At 39.9% G+C, this 20,951-nt stretch overlaps 1 protein-coding gene across 2 annotated transcripts in view; it reads right to left on the reverse strand.

The window, feature by feature from the left end:
* Positions 1-20,951, reverse strand: part of GBE1 (1,4-alpha-glucan branching enzyme 1) — a 160,463-nt gene that overhangs the window by 73,062 nt on the left and 66,450 nt on the right. For both annotated transcript variants that reach the window (XM_035114821.2, XM_035114820.2), the window contains exons 4-7: positions 14,785-14,907; positions 12,793-12,928; positions 9,102-9,192; positions 6,810-7,019 (exon numbers count right to left, since the gene is read on the reverse strand). In XM_035114821.2, coding sequence (XP_034970712.2) covers positions 6,810-7,019; positions 9,102-9,192; positions 12,793-12,928; positions 14,785-14,907 — 560 coding nt within the window. The remainder of the gene's footprint in view (positions 1-6,809; positions 7,020-9,101; positions 9,193-12,792; positions 12,929-14,784; positions 14,908-20,951) is intronic.

Raw genomic sequence — 20,951 nt, forward strand, 5'->3', positions numbered from 1 at the left:
AAAATGTGCCACAGGAATCCAGGGGTGAAACCACCACCCCCCACTTCTCCTGCTGCCTTATAATAAACCCCTGTTACTTGGGTTTCTTAGTAAAGAGAGTCTTCCAGCTTACGTGGCCTGGTATCATGAGAAACTCTAGGCTGTTTGACGGAATAGCCTCCTGCCTACAGTAAAGGGTCTCACTCAGTTTGATTCCCCACTGCAAAAGTTTGCCCTTTCCACTCTGGCAACTTTGTAGCACCCCAGGTTATCCTCCTAAGCCTCCTCAGTGTAACTCTAAGACACAAACCGTTGCCTCAATTCCCGAGGTAAGTTTTGTCCTCTATTGAGCCACCACTTCTGTGAGTTTAGATACCCAGCTGGAATAATTAAGCACATCCACTAACATTTAAGAAAGCTTTATTTAGACTAGATGACTTTTAAATGCGTAATGGTTTCATGTGTACAGGTTCTTAGATCATATTCATAGTTTCACTTAACAATGGCTAGATAATATAATTCAATTAAACTCCTCAGAACACTTTAAGATCTCCTACGCCTACCCACACGCTCCCTCTCAACTCCCACAACCCTCTCCTAATCAACCGAATTAACTGCCTCCCATTCCTTTTAAACTCCTGGCAGTCCCGCCCCTCAGGAATGGAATGCGTCATTTATCCAGGAGGTTGGGGTTTAACTCTCTGCACCCTGGAGTTCTTTTGCCCACCAGGCCAATCCGTCACATTTTGCTATTGAATACTGGTGTTGAGAGAGCATCACTGGTTGCCAGGACATTACTGAGTGAGTCCTAAACAACCTAGAAAAACTTGCCCATTTCCTTATTCCTCTGCCTTATCTTCTGGTAGGCCACTGCAAGAACAGAGTTCTGTACTAGATGGGCCCTTGGCTTGATCCAGGAAGGGATCTTTATGTCATTAGGATCTGCCAGAAAAGCACATCTGTCCTCAACAAGAAACTGTCCCTTTAGTCTGGTGGAACAGTGGCTATGGTACTTTCTGCCTAATGATATCACGCTGGCGCTATGTGTAATGAGTTTTAGGCACAAACTTAAGACTTCAGCCAGCCTTCTTATAAAAAAATAATTTACTGTTTTTATAACCTTCTTGTCAGATTATCCATCCTGTGCTCTTGTTTCCTTAAAATATTTTGCTTTCATTTTATTGTCACATTACTTGGGTTTCAACTAAGATTTTGTGCACCACACAGGTATATTTTTATACGAGTTTGCAATATGGAAATGCATAATACAATAAGAACTATAAAATAAAAATTCACATTATGGACCTCTTGGATAAAAGAAAAAGGCAATCTTTGTATGTGCATAGCACTGTAAATTATTGAACAACAAAACTAAACAAGCAGCAGGAAGTCTGCCTGGGATTATTTTCCCTCCCACAATCTCCTATGCAGATTTCCCTTCCTATACAGATCATCTGGGATTTAATTAAAAGAAAGAAGCACATTTCTTCTAAAATAGTAGCCCAGAGATTTGAGAGTTCACGACTGTTTTGAAATTTCAGAAGTTGCTTTAACTTATCAGAATTAAATTATAATGTAGATGTTGGGAAACTTTTTTTTCTTTTTCTAGATTTCTTCTTCTCCATTTTTGTTTAGAAAACTACCACATATCTCAGGGAGGGAATAAATTAAAGTTAATAAACAGTCCAATTTATTCTTTAATATATATATATATATATATATATATATATATATATATATATATATATATATATATGTATATATTGAAAGTTTAGAAAGCTGCCTTGTTATACCAGCATGTTTTTCACAGGATGTGTTTTATACTAAAGCCGCAGCAAAAAGTACCAATACTATACTGAAGGATAGTGCATTTCTAAATACAGTACTAGATCAGGGATGATAAAATGTTTTCCTTCTAGATATTGCTGGATCACAACTCCCACAATCCCTGACCACAAGAGTCCCCATCCTACCTGTTAAGAAACAACAAAATGGTTTCAAAAGCTTGTCAGTTTCTATATTAAATTCTCTCTCTCCGTGTGTGTGTGTGTGTGTGTGTGTGTGTCAAAACAAGTAAGATGCATTTATATCACTCATCTTTAAATCCTAGCCAGGAATGAGCAATGTGGACCAGATTCTGCTCTTGTATGTTTCTTTAGTTCCGTGTTGGACAGTGTTCTTGAAGCTACCAACATGAGTCTGACCAAACTGCGGGAGGCAGTGCAAGACAGGAGTGCCTGGCGTGCTATGGTCCATGGGGTCACGAAGAGTCGGACACGACTAAACGACTAAACAACAACAACAATGTTTGAGATAGTGTTAATGAGTGAGAAAGATGTGTGTGTGTGTGTGTGTGTGTGTGTGTGTGTGTGTGTGTGAGGACCAAAGCCTTGGCTTCCACTTTTCCATTGACATTTCCTGTTTATGAATGGAAACTTGAAATAAGAGAGCAAAAGAAGACAAAACCATTTTCAGGCATTAAGCCTACTAAATTAAAAACAATGAAGAAGGGGAGTGCAGTTTAGGGTTGCCAGACTCAATCATAGCTGCCAAGTCTCCCGTATTCCCCGGGAAATCCCCGTTTTTCCAGCTGTTCCTAGCTGGGGAAAAAACAGATTTTTTTTGTTTTTCCCCGGTTTATTCTGGCGCGGCGGCCCTTTTGGAACTGGGCGGAGCATGCTCAGAAGCGACTTTTGGTGCTGCTCTGCCCAGTTCCAAAATGGCTGCAGTGCGACTTCTGGCGCAGCAGCCATTTTGGAACTGGGCAAAGCAGCATCAAAAGTCACTTCTGAGCATTCTCCGCCCAGTTCCAAAATGGCGGCAGCGCTACTTCCAGTCTGCTACTTCCGCCCGGTCCCTTATTTCTCCGACAGCAACTTGGCAGGTATGGACTCAATAGTGGACAGGACTTCTGTGCCTTTAATTGCCCTGCTCTCTTTTGAGTCTGGAAACCTTAAAGAGAAACCAGCAGACCCTTTGCTTGGAAATTAAACAAAGGGTCTGCTGGTTTCTCTTTAAGGTTTCCAGACTCAAAAGAGAGCAGGGCAATTAAAGGCACAGAGGTCCTGTCCACTATTGAGTCTGGCAACCCTAGTGCAGTTGTGCCTGCTGCCCTCCCCGGCATCCCCTATTGGCTCTCCTTCTGACCTTTAGTGTGTCCAGCTGAGGGCACTTTGAATGCTTTCCACAATGCTTTCCATATCATGAGGAAGATACCAAGTGTGTGCAGCTGTTGTTGCTTTCTTGAGTTATCTGCTCAGCATGGAATCGAGATCCAGCATCTACTTCTGGGTTATCCATTTACAAAATGGGGTAAAGAGTTTCTAAAAAGATGTTGGACTAGATGGGGCTCTGGTCTGGTTCAGCAAGCCTCTTATGTTCATTCCCCAACCTGCCATTTTGTGACTGGCTCAGGCCTCTTCAAGTGTTATAACAACTTATAGAAGCCCTACATCCATTATCACAATTTATAAAATTTTAAACAAGTGGAGAGAATCAGTGGAGAAAGATTTCTTTTTCCAACAAATGAGAGAGGAACAAAAATTGGAAGTGGTAGGAGAGAAAGCTGGTCTAGACATTCCATGCTGGACCAAAGATAATTATTCTTTTTTTATATAAGTGACCATTTAATGTTTTATTGCATACCAATAAAAATTTAAGAAAAAAAATACAATTATTTTCCACGTCCCTCACAAATATCTCAGAGCACAGCTTAATTACCACACAATCTTTGTTGGGGTTTTCCACACACACACACCCTTCCCCTAGCTACATTTTAAAGATTTTGCACACAGCTGTGTTTGATTGTAGATAATAAAGGAAACTGGATCCTTCAAGGGAAATTATATGTTATTGCAACATCTTCTAACTAAAGGAGCATCTGTGGCTTAAAAGTCTCTTTTCTGTCATATCAATTTAAACGTAAAAGCAGGAGAAAGGTTTCATCCAGCAAGGCTGTTTATTAAAAATTAAAACTATGTCTTCTGTAGCATATCTGGTTTGTATATATTATGAGCCGTATGCACAGGGCTAGGTTTTGGGGGGAATATTGAAGATGACTGCACATCACCACTGTCCATTCACAATTCCAAAAGCCAAACAAAAATGCACAACCAAAATTTTAACGTCAGTGGTGATGGTGACCTGTGCAGCTGAGGGTTATAGGAGAGAAAAAGCAGCACAGCCCATGGAGGACATTTTGCCTAGAGCCCCTCAAACCAGGTCATGTTCTGAAGCCACACAACGCCACCACCTTGCTGAAGCTCAGCAGGCCTGAGTCTGGTCAATGTCCAGGTGGGTGAGCACATCTTTGCCACCATAGGTTCCATGACAGATGAAAGACAGGATATAAATATAATAAAATAATGAAAACATTAATAACTGTATCCATCATGTCCCACTGTACTACGCAAGCAGAGTGCTCAGCTAGGATACCTTTAGAAGACAGGAGAGTTTAACGATAGACAGGCTATCGTTTTACACAGGGATTCCATTCCAGACCTCACATGCATCGACAGAGTGAGTGAAAGCCTGCCCTACCCCTTTTCTTGATGCCTTTATGACATTTTGGGACTACTGTACTTCTGGAGTTTGGCACCTATACTACCTTGAGGTGTATGTGGTGATAAGGGAGGAATTTAAAATAACAGTCACAACAACAACAACAACAACAACAACAACAACAACAACAACAACAACAGTGCACTACCATTAACCAAAAAAAAGGCTTCTGTTATTTTCATACAGAAAATATGCTCACTGCTCTTACACATCCCCACAACAGAAATATGAAACTTGTCAAATGCATTGGTTCGCTGATGGTGTCATTGTTTGACATACAGTAATCTCAAAATAGCATAATTTAATTTGACAGTAATTAAATGCCCACTACATCCCCAGAGAAAACCCACCTGTGATCACTCTGAAAGGCCACAGGATGCCATTCCTGCTTCGTGAATGCAGCTTTGAAAACATTAACTAATTGGCTGAAAATTCCCACTAAATTTGAATAATTTGAAATATGACCAGATAAAAAGGTTAATACTACATTTAGCACACATGCACAACCTGTCCACATCCTCAGACATATATATATATATATATATATATATATATATATATATATATATATATATATATATGCAGGGAAATGTGATACAGTTTGTAATATTTTATTTATTTCTACCGCTTCTAGGCTGCTTACAGACCAAAGTCTGTTGGACATTTTGCAAAAATAACATAAAATATATAAATATGATGCAATCAATAAAATACAAATAGCACAAAAACATAGAAGCAACATAAAACGTTATCTAACAATATAAAAGCAGACGAGCATAAAATTAAAAACCAGTAAAAAAAAAAGCAATTTCTGCTGAGATTTGAATGCACTGACTAATACATATTAGTCGTATTGGTATTAAAAGTCCTGGGGTGCTGATGAGGAGGAGGAGGAGGATGCTCCAACAAGCACTGAAAAGAGCATAACCTAGGTAACCAGGGAAGTTTCTCTGGGAAGGGGATTCGACAACTTAGATAACCCTATTGAGAAGGCCCTCTGTACACCCTTCCTGTTTAACTGTGGTGGGTGGGGGCACCTTCAGAAAGGCCTCTGATGAAGATCTGAAGGGCCAGTCAGGACAAGGAAGGAGTCCTTTAGAAAACAATGCAGCCTAGATTCCTTGGAACCAGGTGAACACCAGCACTTGGAACTGGAAATGAACAGGGAGCCAGTGCAGTGGACAAAACGCTGGAATAATGTGATCGTATCTGCCATTCCCCATTAATAATCTTGCTGTCCTATTTTGGACCTATCAAACTCTCTGGAGCATTTTCAAAGGCAGTCCCACATATACTACGTTGCAGCAATCCAACCAGGAGCTTATTAGAGTGTGGATAACGGCCACAATGATCTCTTTCTCTCTCTCGATAGGGTTTTAAGTATATATCAGCCAAAGCTGATAATTGTACTCCAAGGCACCAAGATCACTGTTATATTGATAGATCCAAGAGAAAGCTACATTCATTAGCTTTCATTATCAACACTACACCTGCAGAAACTAATCTGGAGCAGGTATCTGTAAAGTGCTTTGCAATCCTGTCCCAGCAGGCTGAGGATTCTTCAAATTCCGCTTGAGGGCCAAGTTGCGTAAAGCTCCTCAGAAAAAGTTTATTTATATGGCACTGTGCACATGGAGTTGTAGTGCAAAAGTATAACTTCTCATCACTATCATTACCATGTAGTTGTTTGCAAACTTCAGCCAGTGAAAATGCAGTGGCCAGACTGGTTTATGAAATCAGCGTTCATTGTCATATTTTTTTATTTTGTTTTGTTCCATCTGCCACTGGCTTCCAGTTTATTTCAAAGCATAATTCAAAGTGCTGGTTCTTACCAACAACATGCTAAATGGTGTGGAGATTTGAAGTACTCTGAAGCTGAGGGGGTTTTCTTTACAATCAAGCAGTATATAAATTTTATGAAATAAATAAACAATAGCAAATAATCTCTCCGTTTAACATGTTTTTAAAGTGCTTTCCATGTTGACCCAAGCTCCAAAATCCTGGGAAATTACTGCTGTCTTCAGCCAACACATTCTGTAACCATGATGAGTGAAGAGACTCTAAATTCAACTTGGCATATTGCATTCAAGAGGAAGAACAAACAAACAGGATTTTTTTCGGCGGGGGGAAATATTCTGAAGAATTATTTCAGGAAAAATGTAATAATCCTATTTTTTACAGAGCTATCTTAATGAAGTGAATAGCATACACAACTATTCTTAAATGCCATGTTTTATAATGGGTATCTCACACAAGTTATTTATACTTACTTTGCGTAGTCAAAAAGTCGGCTATCCCACAATGCATGTGTTCCTCTAGGACCAGAGTGGAAAAATGCATCATCTGTGCCATCAAATTTGTTCAGGCCATCCTCAGAATTCTTTGATGCATGGCTGTGCACAACATCCAGCAAGACAGTAATTCCCATTGAGTGGGCCACATCAATTAGTTCCTTCAAGTCATCTGGAGGTCCATAACGGCTAAAAGGTTGAACATTTAACATTATTGGTTTACTATGCAGTAGTGGTGACACATATGCTTTGTGTGTGAGGTTTTTTAACATTTCTTGTTAAAATGGTGAGATAAGCTATTTCAAAGATACCAGGCCTTGGAAGACCAATAGCTTGACTTAGTAGAAGGAGCTTTTTTATGCCCAGCACATGTTGGCACACTGCAAATGCTCGAGACCTGGAACATAAAAAAAGAGGGCCAAAGAATAAGACCACTAGGAGAAATGAAAGAAAATCACTTTCCCCTGTTCAGGCTTAAAGAAATGAAAGCCAATTTGTCTTGACATGGGTGCTGTGAGCATGTAAAAGATAAAGACTGTAAAGTACTTCAACACAGTGAAGTATCTTACAAATGGAAAGACTGAAGTTTTAATTCGCACCACTTCTCAGGCATTTCAGGAGGAAATTATGGGAGGAATTCAACTTTGCAGTCTTCTGACCTAGAGGACTGGTTTATTCTGCCCACCTGGAATATTCTGTCCAGCTCTGGGCACCACAATTTAAGGAGGAGATTGAAAAGCTGTAATGTGTGCAGAGGAGGGCAGCCAAGATGATCGAGGGTCTAGAAAGCAAGCCTTATAAGGAACAGTTGAGGGAGCTGGGTATGTTTCGCCTAGAAAAGACAAGACTGAGAAGAGATATGATGGCCATCTTCAAATATCTAACCAGCTGTCATGTAAAGGATGGTGCAAGCTTGTTTTCTCCTGAAGACATGCAGCTGGGAAGAGAGCAGGCGAAGAAAACATTGCATCTCCATTCCCCCATCCCAACCAAAAACAGAGGAAGGGTCAACTCTGTAAAATGTTCCTTTACATGGGCCTTCTTTGCGGGGAAGCCGCTTGTAAAGAAGCATCCAGCACCCTACATGATGCCTGCACACAACCGTTGTTGCACCGAGGCACTGATTCTGCAGCACGTTGCTTCAAGGACAGGACAGCAGGCAGGAAGGAGATTCAGGGAGAACCAAGCTCTTACCTTCTCCTGGGAAAATATAGCTGGTGGTCAGGGAGGTCTTGGCTTTCTGTGGGGTTTTGCCACCCTCTAATACCCCAATAATGCTCTAGGCCACCTACAGCAATGCATGGCTGCCCAAACTCAACTGTGACAATGTCCAAATCCCTCTGAATATTTGGCTTGGGGCTCGGCTGTATCTGGTGCATAATCCTAGTGTCTATACACACCTCTTTCCTCTGCTCGGACAAGCAAAAGGCATTGTTTGTTTGTTTGTTTGATTGATTTCTTACCCACCTGGAAGGTCTCAATGCAGGTTACAACAATTCAAAATTCTATATTAAAACTGTTTAAAACAAATTACAATCATGGCAATATGGTGAGTTTGGAAAATGTTTATCTCAGGTGTCAATGGCCAAGGCGTTATCAGTGTTAACAGAGCTAAAGGACAGATTATAGCCAGAAAAAATCCACTCAGCATACCAAGCTGAGAGAGTTGAAACGTATTTTTAAGATCTCTAACTTACATGATTTATGTCATATATGTGTAGTACTTATTTGGTCTGAAATTGTATCACAATTTAAAACCAAATAAGAACTACACATATACAGCAACAACCATATATTATTTGTGTTGTATGATGAAGGGTGAGTAATAAAGATAATGAATTATTATTAGGATACATCATCATGGGAGCTGCTTTTCCATGGTTTAAAAAGCTTTAAATCAGTTGGCCCTTACTGAAAAAAAATAATTCAAAGGAAACTTTCAAGCAATAAAGTAGCCAGATCTATAAAGCCGATTGCCGTATCAAGCAGATTCCAAATATGTGTAATGAGATTATACCAACTCAGGATGTAGGTATGTCACAGCTGAGTGCAGCTACTGAACAACTGAATGCAAAACAATTTCCTACATTTGTGAAGCTAGAATATAAAAGGGAAAATGCACTTCCCAAACATACATATAGCCTCCAGAAGATTTGACTCAATTTTGCCTCACTGACTGCTAGGCCTATCTGAAGACTTGCTTTTTGAAAACACCCAAAAATGTTGGAATACGAAAATAAACTCATGAGACATAAAAACACTTTAGCATACCTTGATGCTGCAAAAAAGCTTGTAATCTGATAACCAAAACTAGCGTAGTAAGCATGTTCCATCACAGCCATCAACTGAATGCAATTATATCCTGTTTTTTTTTTTCCAAAGAGAAGAAAAAGAAGAAGGAAGAAACAAAATTGCATTCATTGTTGTTGTCATTTGTACAAGGTATCTGGCCTACGAAACATTCATTTTAGCTAAAAGACACATTGCATTTAGCCAGAAAAAGATAATTTAGACAATAAGTTATGAGCAAACCTACTAAAATAAAGCCTACGGGAGACTGACTTCCCAGCCATACTGGGAAGGTTGATTTCTCAAGCACTGAAAGATTAGCCTTTTAAGTACATAATATGCAAATATAATCATAATTTGACTTTAGAATATTAACTATGCCAATCTGCATGTCCTGAACTTCAACTGCACTTTTGATATTTACACTGTTGATCATAAAAAGAAAAAAAGTAACCGACTATGCACATACAAAACCTTGCGCTTTCCTTAATGTTTCAAACATGCACCATTTGTATCTAATCGTTAACATATTTTTCTCCAAATTCATTTCCCTCAAGGAATCTCTCTAAAAGAACAAACATTAAAGCAATGGAATTTTGCTTTGAAGCTTACTGAAGGAGCTGAGGACCAAAGGAAAAGAAAAACCTTTCTTTTTGTCCCTTATCCAACCCAAAATGTTTTTCTGTGATATTAAGTGAAGGAAATCTGAAGGGAAAAGTACAGTTTAATGATGAAACCGCCAGCACTTAAAACAAATCTTTTACTAAGCTAACTTTTATGTCAGCAAATAAATGCCCCTTCAGCCACCAAGCAAGGATTATAGGCAAAGGATAACCTTCAGATCTGTTTGAAACTCCGTGGAAGCCACAGTTTCTCTTGATTCTTAGTTTTCATGAAAATCTTTGCCATGTCACTTAACCTGCTCCTCAAAATTTTCATAATGTTTACTTAATTAACTACTTATTTTTTTTCTTTTGCCCTCAAATCAGATGTGAGAGATGGGTAGTATCAGCTTAGTTAACCTTAGTTAAATTAGGTTGCAACCCTCAACACCTGAGCTACAGAGCTACAGTGGAGCTTCCTTCAAGATGAAAAAAAAAAAAAAGCTAACAGCCCTTCTAAATCAGACTAAAGTTCATCCAGACCAGCAAACACCAGACACCAGATGTTTATGGAAAGCCTAAAAGCAGGGCATAAGGACAACAGCTCTCACAAATTTATCCCTTTGAAAGCTGGTTGAGATGGTAACCATTATTACATCTTGTGGGAGCAAATTTCTAGTTTGACCACACACTTCGTGAAGAAATACTTCCTTTGTCTGTCCTGAATCTCGCACTGTTCAGCTTCATTGGATGACTCCAGGTTCTAGTACTGTGAGTGAGATCTAAAAGCTTATTCTCCATGCCGAGACTATTTATGCACAACTGCTGAATACTGGATTGATGTCATAGGGCAGTGTTTCCCAACCTTGTGCCTCCAGATGTTTTGGGACTACAACTCCCATCATCCCTAGCTAGCAAGACCACTGGTCAGGAATGATGGGAATTGTAGTCCGAAAACATATGGAGGCACAAGGTTGGGAAACACTGTCATAGGGTACACAGCATGAGTGTGGTTCAACTAAGTTGTTGCATGTGTGGGACAAGGTCCACACTCATGCAACGGAAGAGGTATAGAAGGCATAGAGAGAGTACAGAGCGAACAGATCTCATTGCCCATGTACATACCCTATTTTGCTCTACATTGACTAGGAAAGGGGTCTTCTAGCCCATGACTAATACCCCTTTTTCCTAGTCAATCTCCGATCGCTCAGGTCCTACTAGTGTAAATGCAAAGTTTTGGTTTTTGTCTACCGTAAATGTGCATCACTTGACACATATCTGAAGAAGTGTGCATGCACACGAAAGCTCATACCAATGACAAACTTAGTTGGTCTCTAAGGTGCTACTGGAAGGAATTTTTTAATTTTGTTTTGACGACACATGATTACGCTGAGCCATGCAGATATTTGGTGGGAATCATAAGACCAGAATGTGACACCAACCTTGCACCAGTTGCACTGATTTTTGGTTCATTTCTGGGTCAAATTCAAAGTGTTGGTGTGAACCTTTAAAGCCCTTAATGCAGGCATCCCCAAACTTTGGCCCTCCAGATGTTTTGGACTACAATTCCCATCTTCCCCGGCCACTGGTCCTGTTAGCTAGGGATCATGGGAGTTGTAGGCCAAAACATCTGGAGGGCCGCAGTTTGGGGATGCCTGCCTTAATGTTTAGGTGTGACGTTACCTGAACAGCCATCTAGGTAGAGAGGTACATACTGTCTTGCCGAGGTTGCACTGAACTCTGCACTATCTGTGGTTAGGAGAGTGTTTCCCAGAAGAGGTTGATATGCCAAATATGACCCTAACTAGAGATACTGAACTTTGTCTAGGTAGTCACCTTCAGGATAGTCTAATATAATCTGTTCGATGTGAGTCTCCCTTTGAAGATGATCCAGAAACTCCAATTAGGAGTTGCTGGTGGGAACAAGGAGATTGGGACATGTAATGCCAATTCGTACCAGTGGCACCAGATGCTGGTTTTGACCTTTAAAGCCTTAGAAGTTTGGAACCATGATTTCCGAAGAACCACATACTGTACACCAATATGAGTCTGCCTGAATATTAAGATCTGCATCAAAAGCTATGCATACTTGGCTGGCTGTTTGGGAGATTGCTCTTCTTTGGAACACTTTATCCTAAAGGTTATTCTCTCATAATTGGCCGTTTGAGTAGCAATTGTTTTGTTGGTAATTTATACAGATGTCTGTAAACTCTTTTAACTGGCCTAGCAATTGTTAACATTGTTGCTATGCATTGTTTTATGGTGTTCTGAGTTGCTCTGGGTGAGCTATGCTCATAAGGACTGAATACCAATTATTTTGGCATACATATTTTGACATTTCAATCAACAGTGAAAAATCAATTTTCAATATAATTTCCCCTTTATTTTTTGCTGGGGCACAGATGTGTTTCTATTTCCCAATATTGAGTATTCACTTGTAAATTGGGTTTATATTAGTCCTTTAAACTGCTTTAAAAACTGCCTCTAAAAGAATTATTTTAAAACTTTCTTCACTTCAGTAGTTCTGAATACAAAGTTACACAAACCTTTTCTGTCCTGTATTACTTAGTTTATACATGACTATTTTCATTTTATTGTTTTCTTGGCAACTAACCCATGCATCCAGCTATAAAATAGTTTTAGAAATGCATGTTTAAAATGTCATTTTTTAAAATCTAGCTTTTAAGAAAATGCTTGCTCCTTTACAGCTGTACTAAAGAAAAATGAGTTACTTTGCTTGCAACAATGCAGTGACGCAGAGATGCAGGAAGATACATGCAATTAGATTAATAATTTGAAATACGAGTTTTATTTCTGGTTGTTGTACTCCACAAATAAATGATCTAAACACTATAAAAAGCACTCATCCACATGAGGATTTCAGTCCCTTTAAAAAATATATAAAACCTTTGGTTCAGTACAAAAGAATGTTCAGCACCCTAAAATACATTGCTATGATGCATTAAATATCAATACGGAGACAATCCACAGACTCTCGAAATGAGCTTTTCTAATAAAAGCACAGGGCTCATTAAAAATTTATCTCAGAAGAAGCCTCAGATATTACTTACCAAGATCCTTGACTTTCGGAAGTACATTGTGTGTGAAGTTTTTATATGAAGCTATTTTCCCTTCAGGGGAAGCAATTCCCACATGAGATTCATAGATCCTTAAGCTTTTAGGCTTCTTAGGAACAGGATGTCTCCGCTGCACAATGGAAAAATGTTTTGGGAATAAAAATGTGAGAAGCTGTCAGTTATATTAGACAAGAACTGGTAATCTGAACCAGCACATTCACTTTAAGATAAATGCAGCTGTTATATAACAAATCACATAAATTCGTGGGGGGGGGGGGGCAAGCTGACTTCAGTCTCAAGGCTGGTATCATCTGTACAATTTCCCTTCACAAAACTTTCTCTTTGGTCATGATAGTCCCTTGCCACCAACCGAATACCAAAATGGCCAGGGATTCAGTGAGCTGCTTGGGTTCAGCCTTTAAAAAGCCTCTCCCAGAAAAAAAAAAGATCACCAGTTGGAAGGAATGTTTCATTACGATTCACCTCTTGTGAATTAAACCACCAGGTTGATTGGTTTTTCCCAAACCTCTCCTGCCAGAAAACCTTTTCCTTGTCGATTTGAGTCCCGAGTACCCTCTCTGTGTTGCACAGCATTATGTGGTGCGAGTTAAAGTAAAACCTCAGTTGACACAGGGCACTGTGGACTGACCTTTAAGAAATAAACAGTCCTAGAATGCACACTCCATTGCCCATCTCAGGTACTATAAATGGCGGGTGAAGGATGGCCGTGGAACTACCGGCTGTTAGCACTTTGGTCACCAGGGAGACCCTGATCAGCTTCCAGGGAAATCTAAGGTTCCAAGCAGTTTGTGGGAAAACAGGTGCATGTTTTAAACTTATTATTTAACTATTGTTGGCAGGCACATAATCTGCTCAAAGTGTTGTACTACCTCCCTGACTGCCACCCCCACCGCCACAAAAATAAAAAAAAAATCTCATCTGCCATTCCTATCATTAAATCCAAAGGTTATTTTACTGAGCTTATTAGAAGGAATACTGCAGAAGGAACACCATGAATTAATAACCAATCTTTTGACTGCTGCAAAAATTGTAATTGCAAGGGACTTGCAGAACTCTGTAAGGCCTGCCATACCAGAGTGGATTACAATATTGTGGAATGTTGCCAAGATTTTCTAAATTCACAAAGTTTGTAGGGTTACAACTTTTTTATGCAGCTAACAACTTTTTATGTACTTTTGGAAGAGTAAACACAAACAAGTATGGATATTTATTTTTCAATTTGGTATGTAAATTTCTACTTTGCAAACAAAGCTTTTTCTTTGTTTATCTGTATCACTGTATACTTGATATATCTAATGCATACCAAATTAAAAATTGAATGCAATTTTCCTGAAAACCTACATACTTCAGAACACCACAAGTCCTTCAATCTCACAATAAGATCCTCAGTTGCCTCGAGTTTGTTAAATAACTTCTGTAATCATGTTGGGCAGAGGTCAAGGGGAAGGAACGGTAACTCAAAATACAAGGACATGCAAGGATTCCATTCGCATGCTTTATGCCTCAGTGTATAAATAAAAAAAAGTGAAACAACCACTATGAAATCATTTTTTTCAGCTTTGACTTGTAAAATAGTATCAGATTCCAAATATAGTGGAAAGCACTGTTTTTTTATGTAATTTCAACCAAAGTATTATAGCTAACATTAGTCTATTTTTCAGCAGATCTTCCTCCAGCTTACCTATTTATACAAATGCACAGGCACAAAATGTGTACCAAATTCATCTGCAGATGTATGTGATTTGAATCACTTTCCTAACTATTAAAAGGAAAACGAACACATCCTCCCTTCGAATAAGTTTATCTTCTATGTAAAATGTTGTCTAAGGCTTTACAATTATTACGAGTAAATTTGGTATAAAATGGCCCATTTTTAGATGATCAGAAAATGTAAATTTAGAGGAAACATACCACTCACCCACACCCAGCCCATCCTATATCCCTAACTTATTTAAAACAGCTTACTCTGTATGGGGTTGGTGGCTCCCAATTGACCCAGTCATAGTTCACATTGGTACCCTGAGTTACATATCTTGCCCAGGGGGAAATACGGTAGAGGAGTTCTCCACTTCTGCTTCGGATAACCACCTAGAAAATTAAATGTAAAAAGAAACAGACATGGTTAAACTAAGGCCAGAATTATACATTCTAAGTAAGGGTGGGGCTGCTACAGAGTAGTAGCTTCATGTTTTCTTCGCTTCCTCTATTTCTCTGTAACATTTTTCAATTCAAAACATGACTGAAAAATATCATGAAGAGGCAGCCCAAAAGAGGGTGCACAAACAAAAAGAACTTTAATACAAAACTGGTTACGGAGGGGGGAAACCGAGCAGCAAGCTGCTGCATATAATACAAAATTGAAAATAAAAACACATGGATGTATCTAGCTAAGTATTCCCCCCTCCCCTGAGTAGACCCATTGAAATAAATTAGCTTAAGTTAGTCATGTCCATTAATTTCAATGGGTCTACTCTCAGAATAACTAACACCGAATACAACCCACTGTGTCTGAGAACAGACTGAGGTAGCGCCTGATACAGAGACCCTGATACAGAGGTCAATATACTACAATGCCATGATCACATTTTAAGTTTCTCCATCCCTCAAAGTTGCAGACAATTAAAAGTGGGCTAGGAAAACACGCGACAGTGTGTCCTTTAGGTATTTTACACTTCTAAATGTTTCCGGGAGAGGTAACTTGAGGCTGATATCAGCAGCAGTCACAACAATCTAATTCCACTGTATAAATATTTTTTTTACAACATTTTCATTTGCAAGGTATCTAAACTTACTGAACCCAATTTACAGTATTGTAACAAATTGCAAAACAAACAAACAAACCCCAAATCAAAACAGGAATTCCTGGAGAGGAAAAATAAGACATTTAGCCATTGGGACTATATTTACAAGAAAGCTCAAGGTTCCAAAGCATACATTTATTTTTTTTATTTTTTTAAGGCAATTTTATATACTGCTTAATAATAAATAAATAAACCTCTAATCAGTTTGCATAAAATAGTATAAAATGTTAAATAAAAATAGTGGCAGGTATTAAAAACAGTGGACACAACAAACAGAGATAAAATCAGGATCTTAAAATCATATATACATAATAAAATTTAGGCTTGCCTAATAGGAGGTTAGCAGGTGTTGGTTTTCACAGGGATGGTCTCAGTGCCACAGCACATGTTGCCATGGGTAAGCGACCAAAACCCATCTTAGCAAGTGATCCCTATCCCTACCTGTAACATATTATAAGCCTCACAACTCTACCATGGTTGCCTGAAACATGCATTGAGAGTGAGTGACAAGACTCTGAGTGCCTGGGTAGGCTCACATTATGGTAGTGCAGTTCTTGCTCATCTCTTCCTTATCAATGCCCCACGCATGTCACCACAGAACGTAGACTCACACAGAGAGACATCTACATCTTTGGGACTCTTTCTCCAGAATGTAACCAATGCCTAACTTGTTTCCACTCAAGATACCAGGCAATAACTTTCTATTTGTTTATGCAACTGGAATGAAGGCTACCATCAGACAAACAAAATCTCTCTCTCTCTCTCTCTCTCTCTCTCTCTCTCTCTCTCTCTCTCTCTCTCTCTCTCTCTCTCTCTCTCTCTTTAAGTATATGCTATACTTTTCATCAACTCTGTTTTTAGTGAGTATTGCCACTATCTCTACTGGGCCAACTTGAGCGCTTTACAAAAATATGGAAAGAAGGCGGAAAGAATGGCCTAGATACAATTGTTAAAGCAGGTGTGGTCTGGAGGCAGGCAGAGAGGCAAACTGGTTGTAATTATCTATGCAGTGTTCAGACTGAGGAACCAGGTCAAATCAATTGGCTCTTCTGATTTTGTGTGTGCACATTTTTTATTCGTATCATGCTAAGAAAACCTATAAGCATCCATTTGTGCCATGCCTGTGTCTGCTCTATAGTAAAGCAAATAACAGGGTCATAGTAGGTCATCTACATTAATTATGCCATACTACACTAAAATACCAGGTGAAAATTATCCCTAGGAGTCTAACATCCATGATTACCTATTATACCACCAAATACAGAATTTCAGGGGAAAGGTGCATGATTCACACATTTAAATAGGATGAGGAACAGCTGGACTCCATAGCACCTTTTTTCCAACAGAAAAAGGCAGTTTTTATTAGAACTTTTGGTTCACTTTATATTCAGTATAGGAAACAACATACCATGGGAGGCACATTCATTAGGTCAAAAGCCAGAGAAAAGAACTAGGCTAAAGCAGCATGTTCTATTCATTTCCCACCAAGACCAATGGTTGATGGTGTTGGGGATTTTTTAAAGTCTTCATTCTGCAAAAACCAGTGCAAGTTCTGACAATTGTATCCCAGTCCTATATTGCCGTAGAGGAAATATCAGACTTTCCCATAAAATGGAAATTCTGTTTGAAGCAGCTGTAATGAGCAGCTCCTCAAAACTGTTCATTCGGTAACACAGTAGAATTGAATGCTGAATGTCATTAAGATTTGGAACAAGTTGAAATTATTTTCTCTCTTTTGCAATCTAGAAACAGGTCTTTCTGAAATCTAGTTTAGGGGGAAGTTTAATGTGGTTAAATACAAATATTGGGCCCTCGGGTTTCTCAGTTTAAAACTCCTGCTAAATCTTTAGGTTGAAATGTCTTAAGGAAAGAACCCGTTTTTCGCCTTCTCCCATCCCCCAGGTTTTAGAGTTTAAGTAGCACACATGAAAACTAGTCCTTAATTAAATGATGAAGCCAATATGAGCTGCCTTTTAAAGTGTTGTACAGTGAAAAGGGCATACTAGTATGATCCTATACTAGTGCATTCTGAAGTTTCACAGACATACTTGTAAGATAAAAATAAAAAGTCTAGCTTTCAGCAAAGCCTAACATGAATAACTGGCTGTTGTAAAAATGTAACAGTCTCTCTCTCTCTCTCTCTCTCTCTCTCTCTCTCTCTCTCTCTCTCTCTCTCTCTCTGTGTGTGTGTGTGTGTGTGTGTGTGTGTGTGTGTGTGTGCATGTCTGTACATGAATCTTCCTGCTGGTAAAGAAATCCATATCATAACCCAGATGGCTGGCTAGTGTTGCCAAGCATTGGGACAACTGACTCAGAAAATTCTCTCCATTTCCAGAGGGGCAGTCCACTTTAGCCTGTTGAAAGCAAACACAACAAGATATAAATTCTTTTCTTTCTCTGCCTCCCCCCTCCACACACGCTTTGCAGCCTGTTTTGAATATTCTGAACAGCCAGTATGGCATTTGAATTCTACATCTGTATCACTGTCCTTCCCAGAACAGGAACTAAAAATAATGTACACATTCTTATTTCCTGAAAGATAGAGTCCCAAACCACTAGGCTACGTCAACAGAGTCCGTTATCCTTCCCTTTCTTCCAGCAAATGCAATTTATAACAGCATTTAAATCATGTTTGCTGGTAGTGTTGTGGCCTCAGATTCAATCTACTGGGGATGAATCTCTTCAAACTAAAAAAAACAACAAAACAAAAACCCCCTCAGTCCGTATGGTTACCAACATACAATATTTGTAGAAGTCACAGAACAGGAGAGAAAGAGAGAGAGAGAGAGAGAGAGAGAGAGAGAGAGAGAGAGAGAGAGAGAGAGAGAGAGAGAGAGAGAGAGAGAGAGAGAGATCCCAAAGTCTGAATCTATTTCAAAAAAAAGAAGCAGCAGCAAGTGAATAATAAAATGGAAATGATTATTCAGGGAACAAGGTTTTATGTTGAGGAAGCACATTTTGTCATTTGGAGGTAATTTGAAAAGGGCAACGTCTTTCTTCAACTGTAAGTGAGAAGGAGCAGGACTAGGTGGCCAGAGGCATTCTAAAAACTTCTGCAATGTGCAATGTAGCTTACTATTCCCAGGCTTAATATCACCTGCAATATAACTCCTAGATAGATAAAGGCATATGAATGGCTAAACTATATTCCATATATTCAGAATCATTAGAGCACACATTTCAGTGCAACGTACATTCCATGCCAGGAGTCAGTCACTTTCATGTGGCAAAGCCGAGGGTGAATAGCTTGCAGAACATTCTGAGGACATCACCTTTGCAAAGACATTCTAAGGAAACCTCTCTAGTTTACTTATTTTTATCAGAAATAACCAACTGGTCATCGGCAGACTCGTATGCTCTTTATACTGTATCGCCTATATATTTTGCAAAGTTGTGTTTTTCCCCCCTGTTTATGCTCTCTCAAGATATCATAACCAAATTTCTGTATTTTCTGAGATAAAGGAGCCATTTTCGACCGGATGCAATTGGATAGCATTTTGAGAGTCAATATAGCAGACTAAACCTTTCAAACTACCATGACTTTAACCACTGATTTCAAAGCTGCACTGTGTTTTGGGTTTCCTAGAATTCCCAGACAACACTGGGTATGAACCTTCTAGTTAAAAATAATTTGATTAATTGTGTGATCTTTTTATAACATCATTATGTGACCTTCCAGGTGTTGCGGGACTATTAACTCCCATCAGCTCCTGCCAGCAAGGGCAATAGTCATGGGTGATCACAGTTGCAGTCCAACAACAGACTCAGTGTGGTGTAGTGGTTAGAATGTTTGAACTAGGACCTGGGAGACCACGGTTCAAAACCCCACTCAGCCATGAACCTTACTGGGTTAGCTTGGGCCAATGACTCGCTCTCAGCCTAACCTACCTCACAGGGTTGTGGGGAGGATTATATGTGGAGCAAGAGAACCATGTACACCACCTTGAGTTTCTTGGAGGAGGGATATAAATGCAATAAATAAATGAACACCTAAGTGGACACATACTCCTTATCAATTCCTTAAACATGCAAAAGATTTAACAGAAACTAGAATTTACTCATTTAATCTTTTCTACCACCTATGCTTTCATTTGAAGTCTGTGCTTTCCGTTTTCCACCTTTCCTTGTAACTTCAACAAGATTATGCAAAGATATAGCAGATGTCCTGGCAAAAATAATAATAATCCAGAATGGGCATAAAAGATGTTAGTATTTGCTAATACTGAGGAGTATTATCTCTGTACAAAGGGCAGATTTTTATTACTGGCCAAGACAAAATGCTAACTGCCCTACTGAAGAAAGTCCCTACAGTCTATATCTAAGACTGTTACTTCTCAAGCAACAGTCTTAGAGGGAGAACTGAAAGATGTAGAACAGAAGGGGGGGGGGACATGAAATTTCCAGAGCTAGATCTTCCAGTGCAAATCTAGTTCTGATATATAACACTCTTCCTGCATGTCTATAACAATGGCTCATTACAGGCTGTCACAGCAGTCCCAGGTGTCACTAAGAATTTATATTTAAGAGACAATATTAAACGTTTCACCTTGCCTGAAGGTTTTAAGTTGAAGATAAAACAAGAGTTACCAACTCAACCTTCACTCCTCCTAAAGAAAAGTCACTGAACACAGAATTTTGTAGATTCAAAACATTTACGCCTTTGCACTTGGCACTGATTCAACAACTTTTTCAAGTAAGCATTACAATCTAACTGGTGCATACAGAGATCATGTTCATAATCTATTTCACGGGTGTCAAACACAAGGCCCGGGGGCCAAATACGGCCCGCCAGACCTCGTCATGTGGCCCGCCGAGCGCCCCAGCCAGCGGGACCCAGCAGCGGGACCTTGCTGCTGAAGCGCCGCGCCGACAAAGCGCCGACAAACAGCTGGGGCAGGGGGGGGGGTAGAAAGGCGGCCAGAGCAGCGCTGCGTGGAGCGCCCCGAGCCACAGCAGAAGGAGGAAGCAGCTTGCCGGGTCAGCGCCTGGCAGCGCCGCACGGAGAGTCCCGAGCCTCTGCGACGCAGCAGTGCTCTGTAGCACTTTGAATCCTCCTCCTCCTGCCACGGCTCGGCGCCTGGAAACGGCGGCTGCTGCTGCTGAAGCACAGACAAAACACCCAGCAGCGCCGTGTGGAGGAGGAGGAGGATTCAAAGTGCTACAGAGCAAGCCGCCTCCTCCGCCTCCTCTTGCCTCACCTCCTCCTCCTCCTGCCGCGGCTCAGCCTCATGAACGTGAGCTCAGCAGCGGCTCAGCCTCACGAACGTGCAACTCTGAGGCTTTACGCACTTCTCCTAAAACGGACACCCGCTGCCTCACGCTGCACGGGAA

The sequence above is a fragment of the Zootoca vivipara genome, chromosome 4 (assembly GCF_963506605.1).
Source record: "Zootoca vivipara chromosome 4, rZooViv1.1, whole genome shotgun sequence".
Classification (NCBI taxonomy): domain Eukaryota; kingdom Metazoa; phylum Chordata; class Lepidosauria; order Squamata; family Lacertidae; genus Zootoca; species Zootoca vivipara.